Source organism: Balaenoptera physalus (genome assembly GCF_965194825.1).
Source record: "Balaenoptera physalus genome assembly, chromosome: 3".
Lineage (NCBI taxonomy): Eukaryota > Metazoa > Chordata > Mammalia > Artiodactyla > Balaenopteridae > Balaenoptera > Balaenoptera physalus.
This window is the reverse complement of record NC_138890.1, coordinates 143,491,027-143,509,050: the sequence shown is the minus strand read 5'-3', so window position 1 is coordinate 143,509,050 and position 18,024 is coordinate 143,491,027. Positions and strand designations below refer to the sequence as shown.

At 36.5% G+C, this 18,024-nt stretch overlaps 1 protein-coding gene across 1 annotated transcript in view; it reads left to right on the top strand.

The window, feature by feature from the left end:
• C7 (complement C7) overlaps nucleotides 1-18,024 on the top strand; it is a 56,183-nt gene that overhangs the window by 15,748 nt on the left and 22,411 nt on the right. Inside the window, exons 5-10 of the mRNA XM_082453631.1 lie at nucleotides 1,281-1,428; nucleotides 2,430-2,568; nucleotides 8,988-9,158; nucleotides 10,445-10,688; nucleotides 12,750-12,860; nucleotides 15,981-16,147. Of these exons, the coding sequence (XP_082309757.1) occupies nucleotides 1,281-1,428; nucleotides 2,430-2,568; nucleotides 8,988-9,158; nucleotides 10,445-10,688; nucleotides 12,750-12,860; nucleotides 15,981-16,147 (980 nt within the window). The remainder of the gene's footprint in view (nucleotides 1-1,280; nucleotides 1,429-2,429; nucleotides 2,569-8,987; nucleotides 9,159-10,444; nucleotides 10,689-12,749; nucleotides 12,861-15,980; nucleotides 16,148-18,024) is intronic.

Sequence of the window (18,024 nt, the reverse complement as noted above, 5' to 3'; positions counted from 1 at the left end):
TAAAGTTTTATGGGCAAAATAGTACATAAATATTTCCTGTGTTAGACATGTTTTTCAACAATACTTGTCAAACTCCTATTGTACTTTCAAAACCCAAATCAGATGATGCCGCCTTAGGGAGACCTTCCCTAAATGCCCAACTGATAGAGCTATTTAACAGATCACTTTTCTGTGTTCTCTATGTGCATTGTATCATCTGTAATCTGAAGTATTTGTTGCCCTGGATATCTTTTGGTAGACTGAACTCCTTGAAGGTGTGGATTATATTTCTTTTATTTTTGCATCTGGAGTGTGTGGTACATAGTAGACTCTCAACAAATGTTTGCTGCATTGGATCAAGTGACAGCATAGTGGGATGTGCTATCAGGACAATTTTGTGCCATGCATACTATAAGGGCACAGATGAAGGACATACATTGTAGCTTGTGGGGCAAGGGTGGTTTCTGAGAGGAGGTAATGTGTGATTTGATTTTTGAAGAACTGTAGGTGCAAAGTCAGTGGAGATGGCAAAAAAGGTTGGCCTTTGACTTATGTAAATGATCCAGTATGACTAGGGCATAGGAAGCTAGTAAGAGAATGGTTGGATATAATGCTGAGGAGGGAGGCCGGGGCTAGATCATCTGGGACCATCTAGTGCTTCCTCGTGCTTCTGGTACCCTGGGCTTATATCTATCACAACAATTACATTGCTGAATTGTAATGATCTAACTTCATACTCTTTCCTGTTAGATTGTAAAGTATATGAAAACCCTGGTGAATACCCTTTTTATTCATATTTGTATCCCAACACCCAAGAGTGTCCTGAACAGAGAAGGTGCTAAAGAAATGTTGAATTGTAATCTTTTAATCCAGTTCCCATGCTCTCAAAGCATATATATCTAAATCACCAAGAAAGACAGCACTTTGGCATCTTGGTCAGTGATTACAGAAGAGAAATGGAAAGTTGAAGGGCAGGAGGTCACTCTGTCTTCCCAATGACTGGCATTGTGTGATTTTGGAGAATTCAGACAAAGTGCTTGATGTTTATGGGTGAGAGCCTGGAATTTGAATTCAGGTTCTATTTTCAATCTTGTGTCCAGCCAAGGTCAGAATCAATTTGCATGTTGAAAAATGAAGACCAAAATAATCAGCAGTCCTTCCCTGGGCGCTGAGGGTTTATCTCGAACTCACATTAGAGTATCAGTGTTGTGTTGGGGGTCCAGGGTGAAATCTTTTGATCCCAGGTAGTGTTTTCCTTTTCACCTCTTTTATTTTTGTGTGGTGGCTTTTCTTGTGTTCAGGTCAGTGCATCAGCAAATCTTTGGTTTGCAATGGGGATTCTGACTGTGAAGAGGACGGTGCTGATGAAGACAGGTGTGAGGACTCGGAAAGCAGGCCTTCCTGTGACCTCGATAAACCTCCTCCCAACATAGAACTTACTGGACATGGGTAAGGTGTTGGGTGTCTTCCTGTACCCATCGATGGGTTGTAGTTTTTATTTTGTTGTATTTTATTTTGTGGTTTGGTAAGTCTAATAACAAATCACCTAATAGTCAAGACTTTGCTTAGAGCTCTTTGCCACATCCTGAAACAATTTAAAAATTCCTATCTATATACCTGTAAGTATATGTGGTAAAGCACAGAGGGACCAGTTGTCCCTGGACTGTTGGTTTTGGCACTGAAAGTCCTGCATCTAAGGAAACCCCTCAGACCTGGGAAAACCTGGCCAGTCAGTCCCGCTATGGGAGGGAAGGGGGGAGAACTAATTCAATGATGTGGGTCTACTTAAGGGAATGAAGAGACAACAGAATGAGAGCAGTGGAAGGAGAGAGAAAGTGTGTTGGAACACTCAGACTGAAAAGTAATCACCTAAACTTTCAAGTGAAGTTGAGGCAATCCTCTTAACCTTTTTAAAAAGAATTCTGAAAAACTTTTATGGTCAGACCCAAGTTAAAGTTTCAAGGTTTTAAAATAATCTCTTTGAGAGTGATAGTTAGGTGTGATTTTTCTATACTACTATAAAATTCATTAACAGAAAAATGGTAAAATAAAAGAGTATACCAGTTAGCATGCTAAGAGGCCAACTAGTTGTAAATCGTTGTAGAGAGTTCTCTGTCTTCAAGAGTAATCTTAATTGTTTGGTTTTATCTATAGATTCAATTCAAAACCAGCTGTTGCCATAGATACAAAAGGGCTGTGTGTTTCCTAAATATGTTCTTAGGCTAAAAGGATGTTGGGTTTCCCCAGCTATTAGTTTTAACCATTCTAGCAAGCAGGGGGAGTTGGGTAATGCATAGTGTGCTTTAGGAGGCTTTTTATTTGAGCTCTCGCAGAGATGTTAAACTGTAATGTATTTCAAGAATATCTAGAGTTCTCTAATGATGCCTGTTTCAGCAAGTGGTATTTCTGGTTTTTAACAGCCTTTTCTTCTTTCATTTTTTAAAAAACAGTTACAATGCGCTCACGGGCCAGTTTAGGAACAAAGTCCTCAACACTAAAAGTTTTGGTGGTCAATGCAGAAAGGTGTTTAGTGGGGATGGGAGAGATTTCTACAGACTGAGTGGAAATATCCTCTCCTATACATTCCAGGTACTTAATGACATTGATTTGATTTCTTTCTAATCTGTGAATTGTTGCCAGAGATCATTATTCATATGATATTGATTTTTTTGGTATTTTGTTGAGAATTTACTTGTGGCCTCATATGTGGTCAATTCTTAGAAATGTCTTATATAGGCTTTAAAAAATACATTTTCTTTTTTTAAAAAATGATTTATTTATTCTTAAAATTTTTTTTATACAATTTTTAAAGTTTACTTTCCATTTACAGTTACTGCAAAATATTGGCTCTATTCCCCGTGTTGTACAATACATCCTTGAGCCTATCTTACACACAGTAGTGTGTACCTCCCACTCCCTCACCCCTATATTGCCCCCCCTGTTCCACCAGTTTGTTCTCTATATCTGTGAGTCTTCTTCTTTTATGTTACATTCACTATTTAAGAATATATATTCTTTAAATCTGGGTTATAGGGCAATGATACTTTTAATTTGTGTCATTCAAGCTGAAATATCCATTGTCTCATTTTCAACTCCATACTCCATGTGGGTCCAGAACCTGATGGTCTGTCCCTGTTTGGGTGCTAAAACCCAAGGCCCTGCTCATGACTGGTTGTGATAGTCTCCTAACCACTGCCACAGTGTCACCTTACTTAAAAATGCTTTTTTTTAAATTATGAAATATTTCATATGTACAAAAGGCTGTGAATAACATATACTTGCAGTTTGGAGAAAACTAATAATACAAACAGGACTATATATGCCCACCACCCACCTCAAGAAATAGAATATTACCAGTGATTTAAAGGCTCCTATCTACCTCTCTCTGTCACATCTTCTCTACCTGTACTGCCCATGCAACCACTATCTTATATTTTGTATTAATCATTTCCTTGTTTTTCTGTATATGTTTATCCCATAAGTCTTTGTCCCTAAAGAAAAATTTGTGATTTAGTTTTGCTTGTTCTTTGCCACTTATATAGATAAATCATATAGTATATATTCTTCTATGAATCGTTCTTTCACTCAAAATTAGAGTTTTAAAGTTTATTCATGCTGATGTAGATGGCATTTTTACTGCTGTTTCTATTTTTTTCTTATGAAAATGCCTTGAACATTCTTGTGCATGAGTTCCATACAAATGAGCTAGAGCTTCTCTAGTGCAGACACCTGGAACTCGAATTGCTGCTTTGTAGGCTATGTTTAGGTTACACTTTACTAAAGTTTCCAAAACCTATATATGACCAATCTATACCCCAGCAGCAGTGTGGAAGAGTGGCCTGTGCTCCACATCCTTGCCAGCAACCATATTGCCAGACTTTAAAATTTTGTTTATGGTCTCAAGGTTTCCTCTGCAGGCTTCTGCTTCTTGCAGGCTGTTTCTGTCCTACACACCTAAACTCATCCTGTTTATTGATTTCAACACAAAATCTACTCACACAAAACAGTAATGGCTTTAGGGGAAATTCCTGAAGATTTAGAGGGAACATAGAGGAGAGATTATCTACCTCATAGTGCCAATGCCTCCGAAAAAAACAGTTGAGATCCTCTATCTTAAATTGTCTGTCTTTCCACAACCTAAGCCGAAAGAAGTTTCTGGTCTTATCCTGTTTTAGCCTCTTTCTTGCTCATCTCTTCCAAGATCTCCTCTCTCATGCCTTTCCTCCCATCTTCCCAGTGCTCAAAAATTTCCAGTTCAGCCCTCCTTACTGATTACTCCCAAATTTGTAAACCAAAACTATTAGGATATTCAGAAGGAAGGGGCTTTAGTTTACCAAAATTAGTCATCTTCAGAAAGCAGTTCTGATTATAAGGAGCAAACCCACCAACCTCCAACTTATAATGGAATTAAATTACATTCAAGAGTTATTGAATCATGAAAGTAGAAAGTGGAACTGACTTGAAAAATAATCATAGCTACCAATTTTTGAATATTTCCTGTGGCATCTGCACTATTTTAGGCAATTTGTGTAATTTTAGTCCTCACGACATCTGTGGAAGGTAAGTAATATTTTACTGTTTTATATATATAGAAATCGAGGCTCAGAGGACTTCAGCAGACTTGCTTCAAGTCACCAAATTAATAAGCAGTAGAGCTTGGATCCAGTCTGTCAGACTTCACAGCCCTTCATTTTTCTAGTATATTTTACTCTCCCAATGTATTGTATTAACTGCTTTTTTGACTCTAAATTCTACTTGGTGAAAAACATATATTGTAATTTACCCTTTGGTAAAGGGAGAATGTGAGATAGGCATATAAAGAGAATTTTTTCTTCTCGTATTACTAAGAGGATGTGTTGATAATTCTTTCATAATTATAAGGGGGAGAATTGCATATATGTATATATATGCATATATATGTGTATATGTGTGTGTGTGTATATATATGTAGTCAAATTTAGAAAGTTACAGAACAGAGGAATAATAAGGGAGAGAATTTCTGACATGGTTGGAAAGGAGACATGCTGGAAACCTGCAGCTTCTGAAGAAGAAAAATAACTTAATAACAGCATAATCCTGACATTCATTTTCTACAGCATGGCTTGGTTTTTGGATTGACATCTGAAATGCCTTGCCAGTCACTGAATTTGAAGGTGTTTGTCAGAGGCAGAGGGAAATTATAGCCTGTTATTTAGGATCCAGCTGGAGGGAAGTGAGGTGGAAGCAATAGGCAGTGAGTCAATCACTGCCGCGGGAAACTCAACGTCCTCCTCAGTTCAAATAGAGGGGGAGCCACTGGGGATTCAGGCCTCTACAGGTGGAACATGACTTTTGGCTTGTTGGAACATAAATGTTAGTAAATAAACATAAAACAGAATCAGTCAATCTCTCTTCTAATCTCTGTTTTGGAAATCAGCATGGTAGTTTATCCAGGACAAACCCAGTTTCTTATTGAGTAAGCCACTTACTTTGATGCTATGCACATTCTCTGTTTGCTCATATTTTTCATACCACAAGGAAGCCTTTGAAACATAAGCACATTCCAGCTCCACGGTCACTTTGGGAAGGTGCCACCCTGCTTAGCTTAGCCTGGGAGATGCTGAAAGACTGTCTTGTTTATTCTCAGCATGTAATGAGTTGCAGATGGGAGTGAGCAAAGATTAAGGTGGAGAAAATAACTTCCTGGATCCTCCTGTTTTGCTCTTGAATGTAATTCATTATATTAAAAAAATTTTTTTATTGAAGTATAGTTGATTTACAATGTTGTGTTAGTTTCTGATGTACAGCAAAGTGATTCAGATATATATATTCTTTTTCAGAGTCTTTTCCATTACAGTTTATTCCAAGATATTGAATATAGTTCCCTGTGCTATACAGTAGGACCTTGTTGTTTATCTATTTTATACATAGTAGTTTGTATCTGCTAATCCCAAACTCCTAATTTATCCCTCCCTCTCCTTCCCCTTTGGTAACCATAAGTTTGTTTTCTGTGTCTGTGAGTCTGTTTCTGTTTTGTAAACAAGTTCATTTGTATCCTTTTTTTAGATTCCACATATAAGTGATATATGATGTTTGTCTTTCTCTGATTTAGTTCACTTAGTATACTTCATTATATTTTTTAAAGCAAGATCCTATATGTATATCAAATGAATAACAAAAACGTATTCTAAAGGCAATTTTAACTAATGCTTAGTTATCTGATCCTCTGCTTCCTCTGTTGGTATGTGTCTAGATATCTGAGATTTCTAAATCTACTTTGTTAACAGAAAATAATCTGAATGATAATAAAAGTAGCTCACATATATTAAGAACCTTTTATATACTAAGCACCGTTTCAAGTGCTTTAAATAGAACATTTTTTAAATAATAACCTAAGTATGTAGGTACTGTCATCTACTGTTTTTACAGATGAGGAAACTGAGACAAAGAATGCTGAGTAATTTACCTACAATCACAGAGGTAGCAGATGACAACTATGGGGTCTGAACCCTAGAAGTGTGGCTCAGAGCCCTTGCAGCGCACTGTACTTAGGTGGGGTTAGAATATGTATAAGCGTTGATAGGAATGAGCCAGTAGAGAAAGAAAAGTTGAAGCTGTAAGACAGGGAGTAATCAATCAATTTAACTAGTCCTTTGAAGAGGTGAGAGGGAATGCAATACAGAAAAAAGATAGAGAAATTAGCCTTAGACAGGAGGAGGAACACCTGCACAGGAAAGGAAGCGAAGACATTCATAAGTCTGTAAATTTGTTAGCCAGAAGTGTAAGAAGTCTCTGTCTGATAGTGGGAGTGTTTGTAAAGAAAGAGGTTAAGTTTATCTTCTGAGACTGAAGGAAATGATTGTAAGAGTGGGGGATTGAGATGGGTGCAGAACTTTTGAAATAGACACTGTAAGGAATGAGAGAAAGAATTGGCTAGAGATTTAGGGTTGCTGGAATGTATTGAGGATTCCACTGAGGTTGGAAATTATGAATGGACTTACAGTAACACCAATCAATAGTTGTGTGATTTTTCTATAGCAGTGCTAAGGTGCTTGGCTGCGAGCACTGAACAAAGGTTGAATTTTTGCCTGGCAAATATGGTGGCAGAACATACCTAGGCAAGGTTCATTGGCAGGAGTTAGGTTCATTGGCAAGAGAATAATAAGTCATGAACCATGAAACTTAACTACAACATGAAGGAAGTGACAAAATGAAGGTGCTGATAGGGAAAGAGAAGGGAAAGTAAGTTGAAAGGCTGTCTCTATGAGATTGAATAATAGATATGGCAATAATAGAATGAGTTTCAAAAGAGTAAGAGATGTCAGAGTGTAGGATGTTTGAATTTGTGACTTCAGAGGAAGACTCAGTCTGGGGAAATTTCAGGATCTTAGCTGGAAGGAAGAGGGTATTAAAGAAAATTTAAGATCACACTACCTTGAGAAAGGATTCTTGTGGCTATGTGTAGAGTACGTGGGAGTGAGGAGACGCTGAACTAAAGTTCGTAAGAGGCTTATCTGCATAAATCATGAATCAAGTATTTGAATTGTACATCTGAAGAAGAGAAAAAAATAGGCTAAGTTTTTTTTTTTTTTACATTGAAAGGAAGGTAGGTAACTTTTCTTTCTCGAGAGAAAAAACTAAATTCTGTGTCTGTCCAAAACCAAATAGGACTGAGACACTATCTAGTGACTCTAGATATCTCTAGTACATTTTTAAATAATGTCCTCTTTGTATTCAATAATAATAATAATAATAATAATGTCCTCTTTGTAGTTAAGAATAATAATATATTCTTCATTTTGACTTGAGCTGAATTTTTGCGTTTGACTTTTAAACAAACCAATTTCATAATATAATGAAAATAATGTTGGAATAAAAGGTATGGTTAAATCTATTTTTTCTTCTCTTCTGTCATGCTTCTAGCATGAATGCCTGATTTTTAACATGGGTAGTGATGAAAGTATTTTTAATATTTTCTGGCATTTTGTTGAATTTCCTTCTAGTCTTTTTTTGACTGGGCATATACTTGCATATTTGTGGTTAATAGAATTTGTAAATATCACATTTATACTTGCTTTTTCATTTAACATGAACAATTTGTCCTCACACTCATCCTTTACGATGGCTGCATAATATTCTGTTTTCTTTTTAGCTTTTTTTTTTTTTAATTTTTATTGGGGTATAGTTGATTTACAATGTTGTGTTAATTTCAGGTGTACAGCAAAGTGAATCTGTTATACATATACATATATCCACTCTTTTTTAGATTTTAGCTTTATTTTTTAAATGTATCATAGTCATCATTTAAATTTTCTCTGTGTTTATTTATACTTTGATCTCAAATACAGATGTGTATGGACATATAATAAAAAAAACAAAAACAAAAAAAACCACAAATACTTGTGAAAGGAGAGTTACTGATTTGAATATTTATATAGAACAGACTGAGAGTCATATTTCATGTTGTTTTATTCTCATGGTGACTGACATTTTTAGCAAGATAGTTGCCTATGATTTAAAAAAAAACTAAAGATTTTTTCATGAAGATTCAGATATATCTCTTTTCTTGAAAAATCAGATATCTGTCAGTGCTAGAACCTGTAGTAATGTACAGGACTGTTGGATGGATTTGAGTGTTGGGTACCTTTTAGACCCTTTTAGACAGGGTGTGTGCCCACTTCTTCATTACCCCGCCTTCCACTGGATGCTTCCAACATTTATATTACTTGCCAGTCCTCTGTGGGCATTTCATTTTGACACTTGATCTAGGACAAAATAAAGGATAAAGAAATAGTAGTCTTCATGAATGCTGGAGCTGTCCCTTCTCAACCACATGTGACTATCCTGTTGTCTGTTTTTAAATTTGTTTGGGATGACTTTTTCTTCTACTGTCTAGCATAGGAAAAACAATTCCAATCTTAACATTTGTTCAAGTCGAACAGAATTAGAAATTTAAATCCACTACTGGATCACGTAGAACATTTCAAAAACAAAGCCCCAGAGATCTAACTTTTTCATTTTCTTTATAGGTGAAAATAAATAATGATTTTAATTATGAATTTTACAATAGTACCTGGTCTTATGTAAAACATACATCAACAGAACATTCATCATCTAGTAAAGGACGCTTCCTCTTTTTTAGTTCTTCATCTTCTTCGTACAGTTACTCTTCAAATATTGAAGAAATCCATAAGGAAAAGGTTAGTATGAAATATTAGTTAACTTTTCCATATTTTACTGGTTTAGGTATTTCTAACATTAACAGAAGTGCATTTACTAAAAGAATCAGCTTTCATTTTTTAATTAGGGCACAGTATCTTCTTCAAAGAGATAATCCAATATATTTCTTTAAAAGATATGGTTTTTGTCTTGTTAATTCTCTTTGATAATACATTTATTTACACTTTTTATTTTCTCATTGAAGTATTTGTTCTTATTTAAAACTCTAAAAAAAAAACTTATTACTTTCAAATCTTCTAGTTAAAACTAGCCTAAATTTCTAATTCATGATTACTGATGCTACTATTTTAAGTATTATATACAATTTCAAAAATCCAATGAAATGTGCTTCCCAAACACTAATACTAGTTTTTTAAAGAAGGTGCATGAAAATAAAAGATGTTAAAATACTTTACTACTTTGGAGATACCAACATTTTCATCTGAGGAGGTTAAAAGACTTAATTTTAGATACTCTGTTGTATTGAGATACTAACACTTTCATCATGGGCAACCTGAACAGTTGAAATGAATTGTTCTAATTGATTCACACTTACTGCTGAAGAATTTTTCAGGCTGATCATCATTCATAATACACATAATTCATCTCATTCTTAAAGTCAGTAGTGATTAATAAATCACATAAGCGAGGTATAAAGGAATATAATTTTGTTTGTTTTATGACTAAGAAGTTGATTGTGGAAATATGAGCTGTAAAAACATTTATTATACCCATATTGTATTGTTCACATAAGTGAGGATTTGGTGTAAGGTAGCTCTGTCTTGGACATCATGAAAAGATGCTTAGGAAGGGTTTAAAAGACCTCATTATAAAGTAGCTTACCCTGTAAATACTCCAGTATGGGAGATAAATTATATGGTCACCTTACCTATAAGTCATTGTTATGATGTGGACTCTAGGGATATTATATCCCTGTTTGTGAGATTATTTAGCAGTTAACAATGTTGAATCTTTTTTTCTAGTTGAGGAAGGCATAACAACTTGGTCTTGGGGGTTTTAAAAGTCGTGTATAAAATCAGTTACCATGTCATCACTCAGATGTTATTTCTGTTTGGGATTCCGAAAATTCCTTAGATTGCTTCAAGTGGGTGGGCCCAGAAGAGACCTCATTATGCATCAAAAAAAAAAATTCATTTAGTCTGCATTGATGGAGGTGGCTATTGATGGAGACATTGGACAAGGAACTATTTCCATTGCCTTTTAGTCTTCATCCTAAAACTCCTTTTACTCTTTCTTCTTCCTATAGAGTTATCAGTTGTTGGTTCTTCAGAACACTGTTGAAGTGGCTCAGTTTATCAATAACAATCCGGACTTTTTACAACTTGCTGAGTCATTCTGGAAGGAACTCTCCTACCTTCCCTCTCTGTATGACTACAGCGCCTATCGAAGACTGATCGACCAGTATGGGACACATTATCTTCAGTCTGGGTCCTTAGGAGGAGAATACAAAGTTATCTTTTATTTGGACTCAGAAAAAATCAAACAAAGCGGTAGAGTATTAAAAATATTGTTATATACAAGCATCGCAGGGATTTTAATGAGTAGTTAAACTTTAGAGCTTTAAAATATGACAAATGGAGATTAAATTGCAAACGAATCCAAAATTGCAAGAATCTATTATACTCTACTCAAAATCTTCCAGGGTTTAAGAAAAAGCCTGCCTACTCTTTTGGATAGTACCCTAAAGTGAGAGTTAAGCCATTATCATTATTGCTATCTCTAGAGGGTGTTGACTGGATTTTTAGAATACTTTTTAATCTTCCCCGTTTCTCAGATTAAGTAATATTCCTCGAGGAAAAGTAATGAGGAGTTTACTGATATTGCAGAAATCAAAACGTTTCAATGAAGTCTTTTCTTATTTACCTCTGTTCTTTACCACTCACATTCCTTTAAAAAAAAATCTGCTCTGGATATCATGAGTTTGCTTACTACCTAAAACTTGTAACAATAGCTTAAATTTATTGGATGCCTTCTTCTAGACAGGCAGGTTGCCTATGTTAGCAATAATCCTCACTGCTACCGAGTGAAATCCAGGGGCATACTGATTGTAAGCAGGTCTAACTGGCTCCAGCGTCAACTTAGCTTTTTCCTTACGCTATGTTGCTGCTGGAATTGCCTGCTTTTTGTTAGACTCAGGGCACACAACTGAGTTCATAGTTGGTTGACTTCACAGTGAGAGGATGTTCCTCACCAGCTGCTGCCATGTTGGAGAAGAGTGTGTGTCCTGGTATCCATTCCTCCTTTCCAGAGACCTTTTGGCTTATTTACGTTCCAAGTCCAACCTGCTCCTTTCCAACTTTGTCCTGAAGCTCGTGGCCACACTTGCTTCTCTATCCCAAATCGTCTCGTTAGCATCTTACTCTTCAGTCAAGACTCTTACCACCTTGGAGGAGAGTAAGACTGCTTACCTGAGATTCGGAGGAGGCCCTGTAGCCTTCTCTTGTGAGTGAACTACAATATTTTTCTGTGTTTCCATTGACTATTTTTTTTTTTCTATTGGGCTTAATTTTTACCAATTAAGATTTAATTAGAATGTGAGCTTTTCCAACCTCAGCAGGTTGGAAATGAATGCACAAGCACAGGTTTTTGTAGCAACAACAGAGGTAATATTTCTTTGGGGAATTAATCCGGAAAGGGGCTTGATCTAAACTCAGTTTCATGACCATTTTTTTTTTCTTTAACACTTAAAAAGAAACGAAGAGGATTTTTTTTTAAAGCTTTCTGAGTTGGTAAAAAAATTTTGAGTAAAAATTTTACTCTTGAGCAGTTTATGTTCTTAAAAGTTTTAAGTGAAATTAATCAAGGATTCTGGGATATGTTATATGCCCCCAATTGTTCTTTAAGAAATTCTGAGTTTATTATAATATAGTTAGTAAAATTATATAAAAATATATTTCTACCCTTTATTATTTTCTATCCTCTTTTAAAAAAATGCATTGGCAAAACTCCATTTGATAATGAGTAGAAATTGTAACCATCTAAGATTATGTGTCATAGGAAGAAAATGTAGAAACCAGAGATGTTAAAGATAGAGAGACTGAGGCACTAGAACTAGGATTTTAGGAATTAATTGCTGTAGAACCAGAACCCAGCTTTTGGGGTCTCCAGTGGGTGGGCTGGAGGCCATTGTACGTCTACTTTTACCTATTTGCCTTATGCCTGAGAAGCTGACTGCAGTTGGGTAAAAGGTATCAATCTGTGAAGTGCTCAGTTTTTTCTCCCTTCACTGTTTCACCGACCCCCACCCTCTGGTCAAAGTTAATAGAAACCAAGAGTGGCTGAACCATTTGAAAGTAAGTTTCAGACATATGATGCTTTACCCCTAAATATAATGCATGTATCTTATTTTGTTTATAACAAACATCAAATATTGCTTTTTCTGACCCTTGACCCTTCTAGAGCACTTGAAAATGTACGTATAGTATATTTTTGATTATATGGCCCCAGTGGTAGGAAACAACCTCTTATCCCACTCTCACACCTGGTCAGCATCTCAAAGGAGAGTTTCAACAAATGTGGAAACTAAACACCTTTAAAATTTTTCCCCCCAGGTCTTAGTTCAGAGGAGAAGAAGAAATGTGCTTCCTCACATATCAATTTTTTGTTTAAATTATCAGAGCACACATGCAAGCAGATGGAAGAGACCTTAAAATTGGTTTCAGGTAAATGAGAAGTGGGTAATTTTCATTACAAACTTACCTCCATCCCTCTTTCTTGTGGTTAATTCCTGGTCTCCAAGGGCCTTTGAAATTCTAGCGGGTGTTCTGTTTTGTGTTTTTGAAATACTTGGTTATTTTTACCTCTGATCTCTCTGTCATATGTCATGGCAGTGAGCCATCATACAGAGTGGAAATTTCACTGGGTATCTCTGTGTACTGTAACTATGTCCTCAGTGAACACCATCTTTGTTTCCTGTGAGGAAGGTTGACAAACAAGCCTAGAAAAATGACAGCAAGAGGAGAAGCTTCAGTTTCACTCTGTGACATGGATACTCAGTGCAGTTAAAAGTTTTTGGTGCATGGTGGTGGTGGTGGTGACGGTGGTGGCAGAGTGCGGGAGGTGGAGTGTTAGTCTTTGAGTGATTGAAGAAGGAACTGGAAGGGTAAGCTGATTTAGACTGTGTCTAGATGCTGTGTTAGGGAGTTTGGGTTTCATCCTGATGGCAAGGGATGCCGTTAAAGGATTTAATACAGGGAGTGATTAAATGAAAGATGACAAATATAAAGTTGTAACGAAAGAAGAGAGACTGAAAAGGAATAATCTGATAGGGTAAGAATCAGAAAAGATGAGTAACATGGAAGGTAAAAGAGAAGAAATCGACAGCGAGAAATGCTACAGCGAAGTGACGTAAGAGAAGGTCTGAAGACTTCATTGGATTTGGTGATTAAGGCTTAATTGCCTTAAAATGAAGAGATTCTTAGTGTAGTAGGGATGGAAATGAGACTGTGGTGCATTGTGCGAGGCCATGGAGCAGCATTAAAGCTCAAGTTCTCTCGGGGTGATGGCAGAAATTGGGATGAAGGAGAAGACTGACCCAGGTGCTGAAGTCCTCATCAAGGAAATGAGAATCATTTAGTAGATGACTGCAATAAGGAGGGAGACAAAGTGTTAAGCCAGGCTTAATTCCTCATTCACTTACTTTATTGATCAACTATTTACGGAACCTATAGTGCCTGCAGAAATTGTTCTAGGCACTGGTGATACAGCAGTGAACATGCCAGAAAAAGTGCCTGTCTTCTTGGACCTGACATGACGAAGGAGGAGGACAAGTTTTTGAACAACATGGAAATACACTGATCTGGAAATAGAAATGAAAGTGGGAGCTTTGAGAAGTTGTTGACATCAGTTATCAGTTGGGCTGGTGATTGGAAGCTACTTACTGATTTTATTTTATTTTATTTTAATTTTGTTTTGTTTTATCTTATTTTATTTTATGTTTAACAAACATGTAGCACTTATGATGTGCCCAGCACAATTTTAAGTGATTTACAAAAATTAACCAATGTACTCCTACCTAAGAACTGGGTATTATTCATATTTCCATTTTACCGACAGGGACACTGAGGCACAGAAAGGTTGCCCAAGACCACAGTTGGGGTCAGGCACAAGATTCCAATGTCTGGCTTCACAATCTGGGCCCTTCACTGTTGCCCCAGGCTGATTGTCTAGGGGAAGAGGGCCAGCTGGAGCACAGAGCTCACTTAGGTGTAGAGAGAGAGGCTACAGGCTTAGAAATAAATATAAAAGCTGATTTCTTAGACTCTGTAGTTTGTAAACAAGCATGTCAGTTTAGGTGGTGATTCTCAAACTTTGGTATGCAAGAGGATTACCTGGGACAGCCTGTTCAAATGCTGAGTACTTGACTTTTCTCTCAGCTGCGTCCTTCTGTGTCTTGGGTGGAGCTCAGAAATCTGCAATCATTCTAGGTGATTCTGATTCCAGTAGTTCAGGGACTGAACTTGGCAATACACTGCATTAAAAGTGTAACTATTTGCATTTTAAAACGTAGCTAACAAGGAAGATGAGGAAGCACTCAGGCATTTCTTTAAAAATATGAGACTTTAATAACTTCTGATGATAAAAGTGTAATTTTTGAATTTGCAAAATTTTATGAAAATGTTATGAAATTGCAAAATTTAATTAAAAAAAGGAAATGAAAATCAACATAAGTCTGATCAGCAAGTTAGGAACTTCCAGTCATGACCAGTGTGGAAATCAATTATACATGGAGATGAAAATATTTCTGAAATTATAAGGCACAGAAATGAGAAAAAGGATTTGATTAGTATTCAAACTTTTTAGAACACTTTTTATGTGTTAATATATGCCTGTTAATAGCATTTTGGTTACTGTTAGTATTCCAGATGCAATGAACTTTTTCCTCCCAACATTTTCTTATGAAAATTTTCAAACATACAGAAAAGTTGAAAAAACATAGTAAAAAACGCCAACGTACCCACCTCATACATGCAATAATTATTATTTTGATGTTTTGATATATATATCTACATATAGTATTTATAATGTTGACTGTTTAGCAATGCATAAATATATATTTAAAATATTTGTGATATTTGCTGAACCATTTGGAAGTTTCAGATGTCATGATGTTTCATCCTTAAATACATGCATGTATCTTCTAAGAAACAAGATAGTCACCTGTATAACAAATTTTCTTCTTACACTAAGAACATTAAGAATATGAATAATAATTTCTTAATAATCATCTACTGTTAGGTAATGGTTGTGTCTCTTTTCTTTTCTCTCCTAATAGATATTATTTTTTAGAGTAGTTTTAGATTCACAAAACAATTGAGCAAAAAGTACAAAGAATCCCTATATCCCCGCTGTCCCCGTGGGCACAGCCTCTTCCATTATCAGCATCCAGGCCTTAGTGGTCCATTTGTTACAACTGATGAAACTACATTGACACGTAATAATCACTCAAAGTCCATAGTTTACATGAGGGTTCACTCTTGTACATTCTGTGGGTTCGGAGAAATGCATAATGACGTGTATCCATTATAGTATACAGAGCAATTTCACTGCCCTGAAAGTCCTCTAAAGATCCTAAAAATCCACTAAAAATACTAAAAATCCCTCCTACCCCACTTCCTGGCAACCACAGGTATTTTTACTCTCTCCATAGTTTTGCCTTTTCCAGAATGTCATACAGTTGAATGGGTTGTGTTACTTCATTGACTTTCAATTTCATATTCTCATTCTCATTCTCATTTCATTTGTGCATCCACACTTATTTTGTTTGATTTCTCCTTGAGTAGGAGCTCAGGGCAATGTGTTACGAGGGGTCCCATTTGTCAGAGGGGGACGTCCTGGCCTTGTGTCTGGCCTTAGTTACCTGGAACTGGACAATCCTGCTGGAAACAAATGGAGATATTCTCGCTGGGCAGGATCTGTGACTGAACTTCCCCAAGTCATAAAACAAAAGGTACGTGACACTCTGTTGAAAGCACCAGAAAGCAGTCATGTTTATTTGCACTGGGAAAACGAGATTAAATTATGGTGGTTAAACAGAGAAGGCTGTAATTAGCGTTTTCTGTATCTCAGTTATGTTTTGTATAGTAAAATGAATGCATACATAATAGGAAACAAGTTTCATTATCTTGTATGTCCATATTTCAGTTGTAAAGGTTAAATGTCTTGTAAATCCCAAGAGAAATTAATGCTAAAATTTGCATTTCGAGCTTTTGACCTAAATTTGATTATGTTTTCCTTGGTCCCTGATTCAGAGGAGTAAAAGATTCTTGCAAGAGGAAGGCATTTAGGGGCTTGTCTAGTGTTACATTTGTCAGGTCACCTTTCTTCCTGTGGCCATGGCTTGTAGGCTCCTGGTCATGCAAATTAGTTCTAAAAAGATAGAATCAATTTGGCTGGCAGAATTTTAGGATGTTTTATTGGCACAGTCAGTTCTTTTATAACACAACGTATGTGTTCTTCAAAATCAGAGAGCTAGGCAAAATTACACAATAAAGACCACAAGGCTTATGGGAAAAAAGGTGTTAGGAAAACAACACTCAAAAACTTTTGTGACACTCATTAAAAAAAAAGAGAGGCACCAATAAAAACAGTAGCAGTTTTATACATGTTAAATTGTTAAGAAATGCACGGACTACAATAAAGGTGGCACATTACCTAGAAGAGGATCTGAAGCTTGCTGGGTGATGGGAGGGTTACAGATTGTGAATTATTGTGAAGTGGTAGAAGGAGCGCTATCAGAAATGACAGACAGTCGTAACACCATTTGTGGTTGGTGTGGTTTATTATACAGGTGGTGAACTAGATGGGTGTTTGAGATGTGCGCTTGTGTGTGAGTGTTTTGTGTGTTCTTATGCAGCTTGGTTCAGTTGTGTGCAGTTTTCTGTGTTCACCCCGTGTTTCTTATGGACAAAATTGTACATAAGAAAACACAATATTTGTGATATGCTCATTTTATTTTTTAATATCTCAATCTCAATGGAGCAAATTCACATTTTCAAAACACATGTTATAGCAGAAGTGATTCTATGATCTATTCCTTGCCACAGGAGTCAGGCAGTGTCCCAGGTCCAACCTGACTTTTGAGATTAAGAAACTTGGACACATTTATAAACTCAAAAATTACGAGTGCTCCTCAGGTACCCTCCTAACACCATACTGAGCCCAGTTGCCTCCCAATAACAGTGACAGTGGGAGGGGGAGTTTTTCCTGGGAAGTCTTACCTTAAAGTGTCATTCATTAATATTCAAAATGACCTATTTTCATTGTCAGTATCTCATACAAATCTTTAAAAATCCTAAACTGTTGTTTAGGGTAAAAAACAGACATTCTTTTCTATTCTCAACTATGTGCTTTCCTGCATAGGACTGTGACTGTCGTAGCTATGCTAACTTATTAGCTGGACAGGAAAGGGACAGAGAAAGAAGAGACATTTTACAGGTAGATAACCATGCAATGCTGTTCAGTTCAGAAGAGCTTGGGCAGAGACGGAGGGCAATGTGACTCTCTGAGCTGATCTCCATACTCGCAGTGGTGCTCTAACCAGCTCACTCAGACTCTCTCAAGAGCCAATGGTGCAGATCTCTTCCCAGCTCCGTGCTCAGTGACATCATGGTGGCAGCCGGAAACTGGCCATGGTGAGAGTAGTTACACTGCAGAAATCGGCAAAGGCTACAAATGAGAGCCTTTTTGTTTCTGGGAGAGCAGATTGTTAGAGCTTAGCCAATCCATCTCCGGTCTTGAAGTTGCTCTTCATCAGAACTATCCAGCACAGAGCGATAATGCCTACCTGTTTTAAATTTCTTCAGGGAGAGAGAATCATAGTCTCCA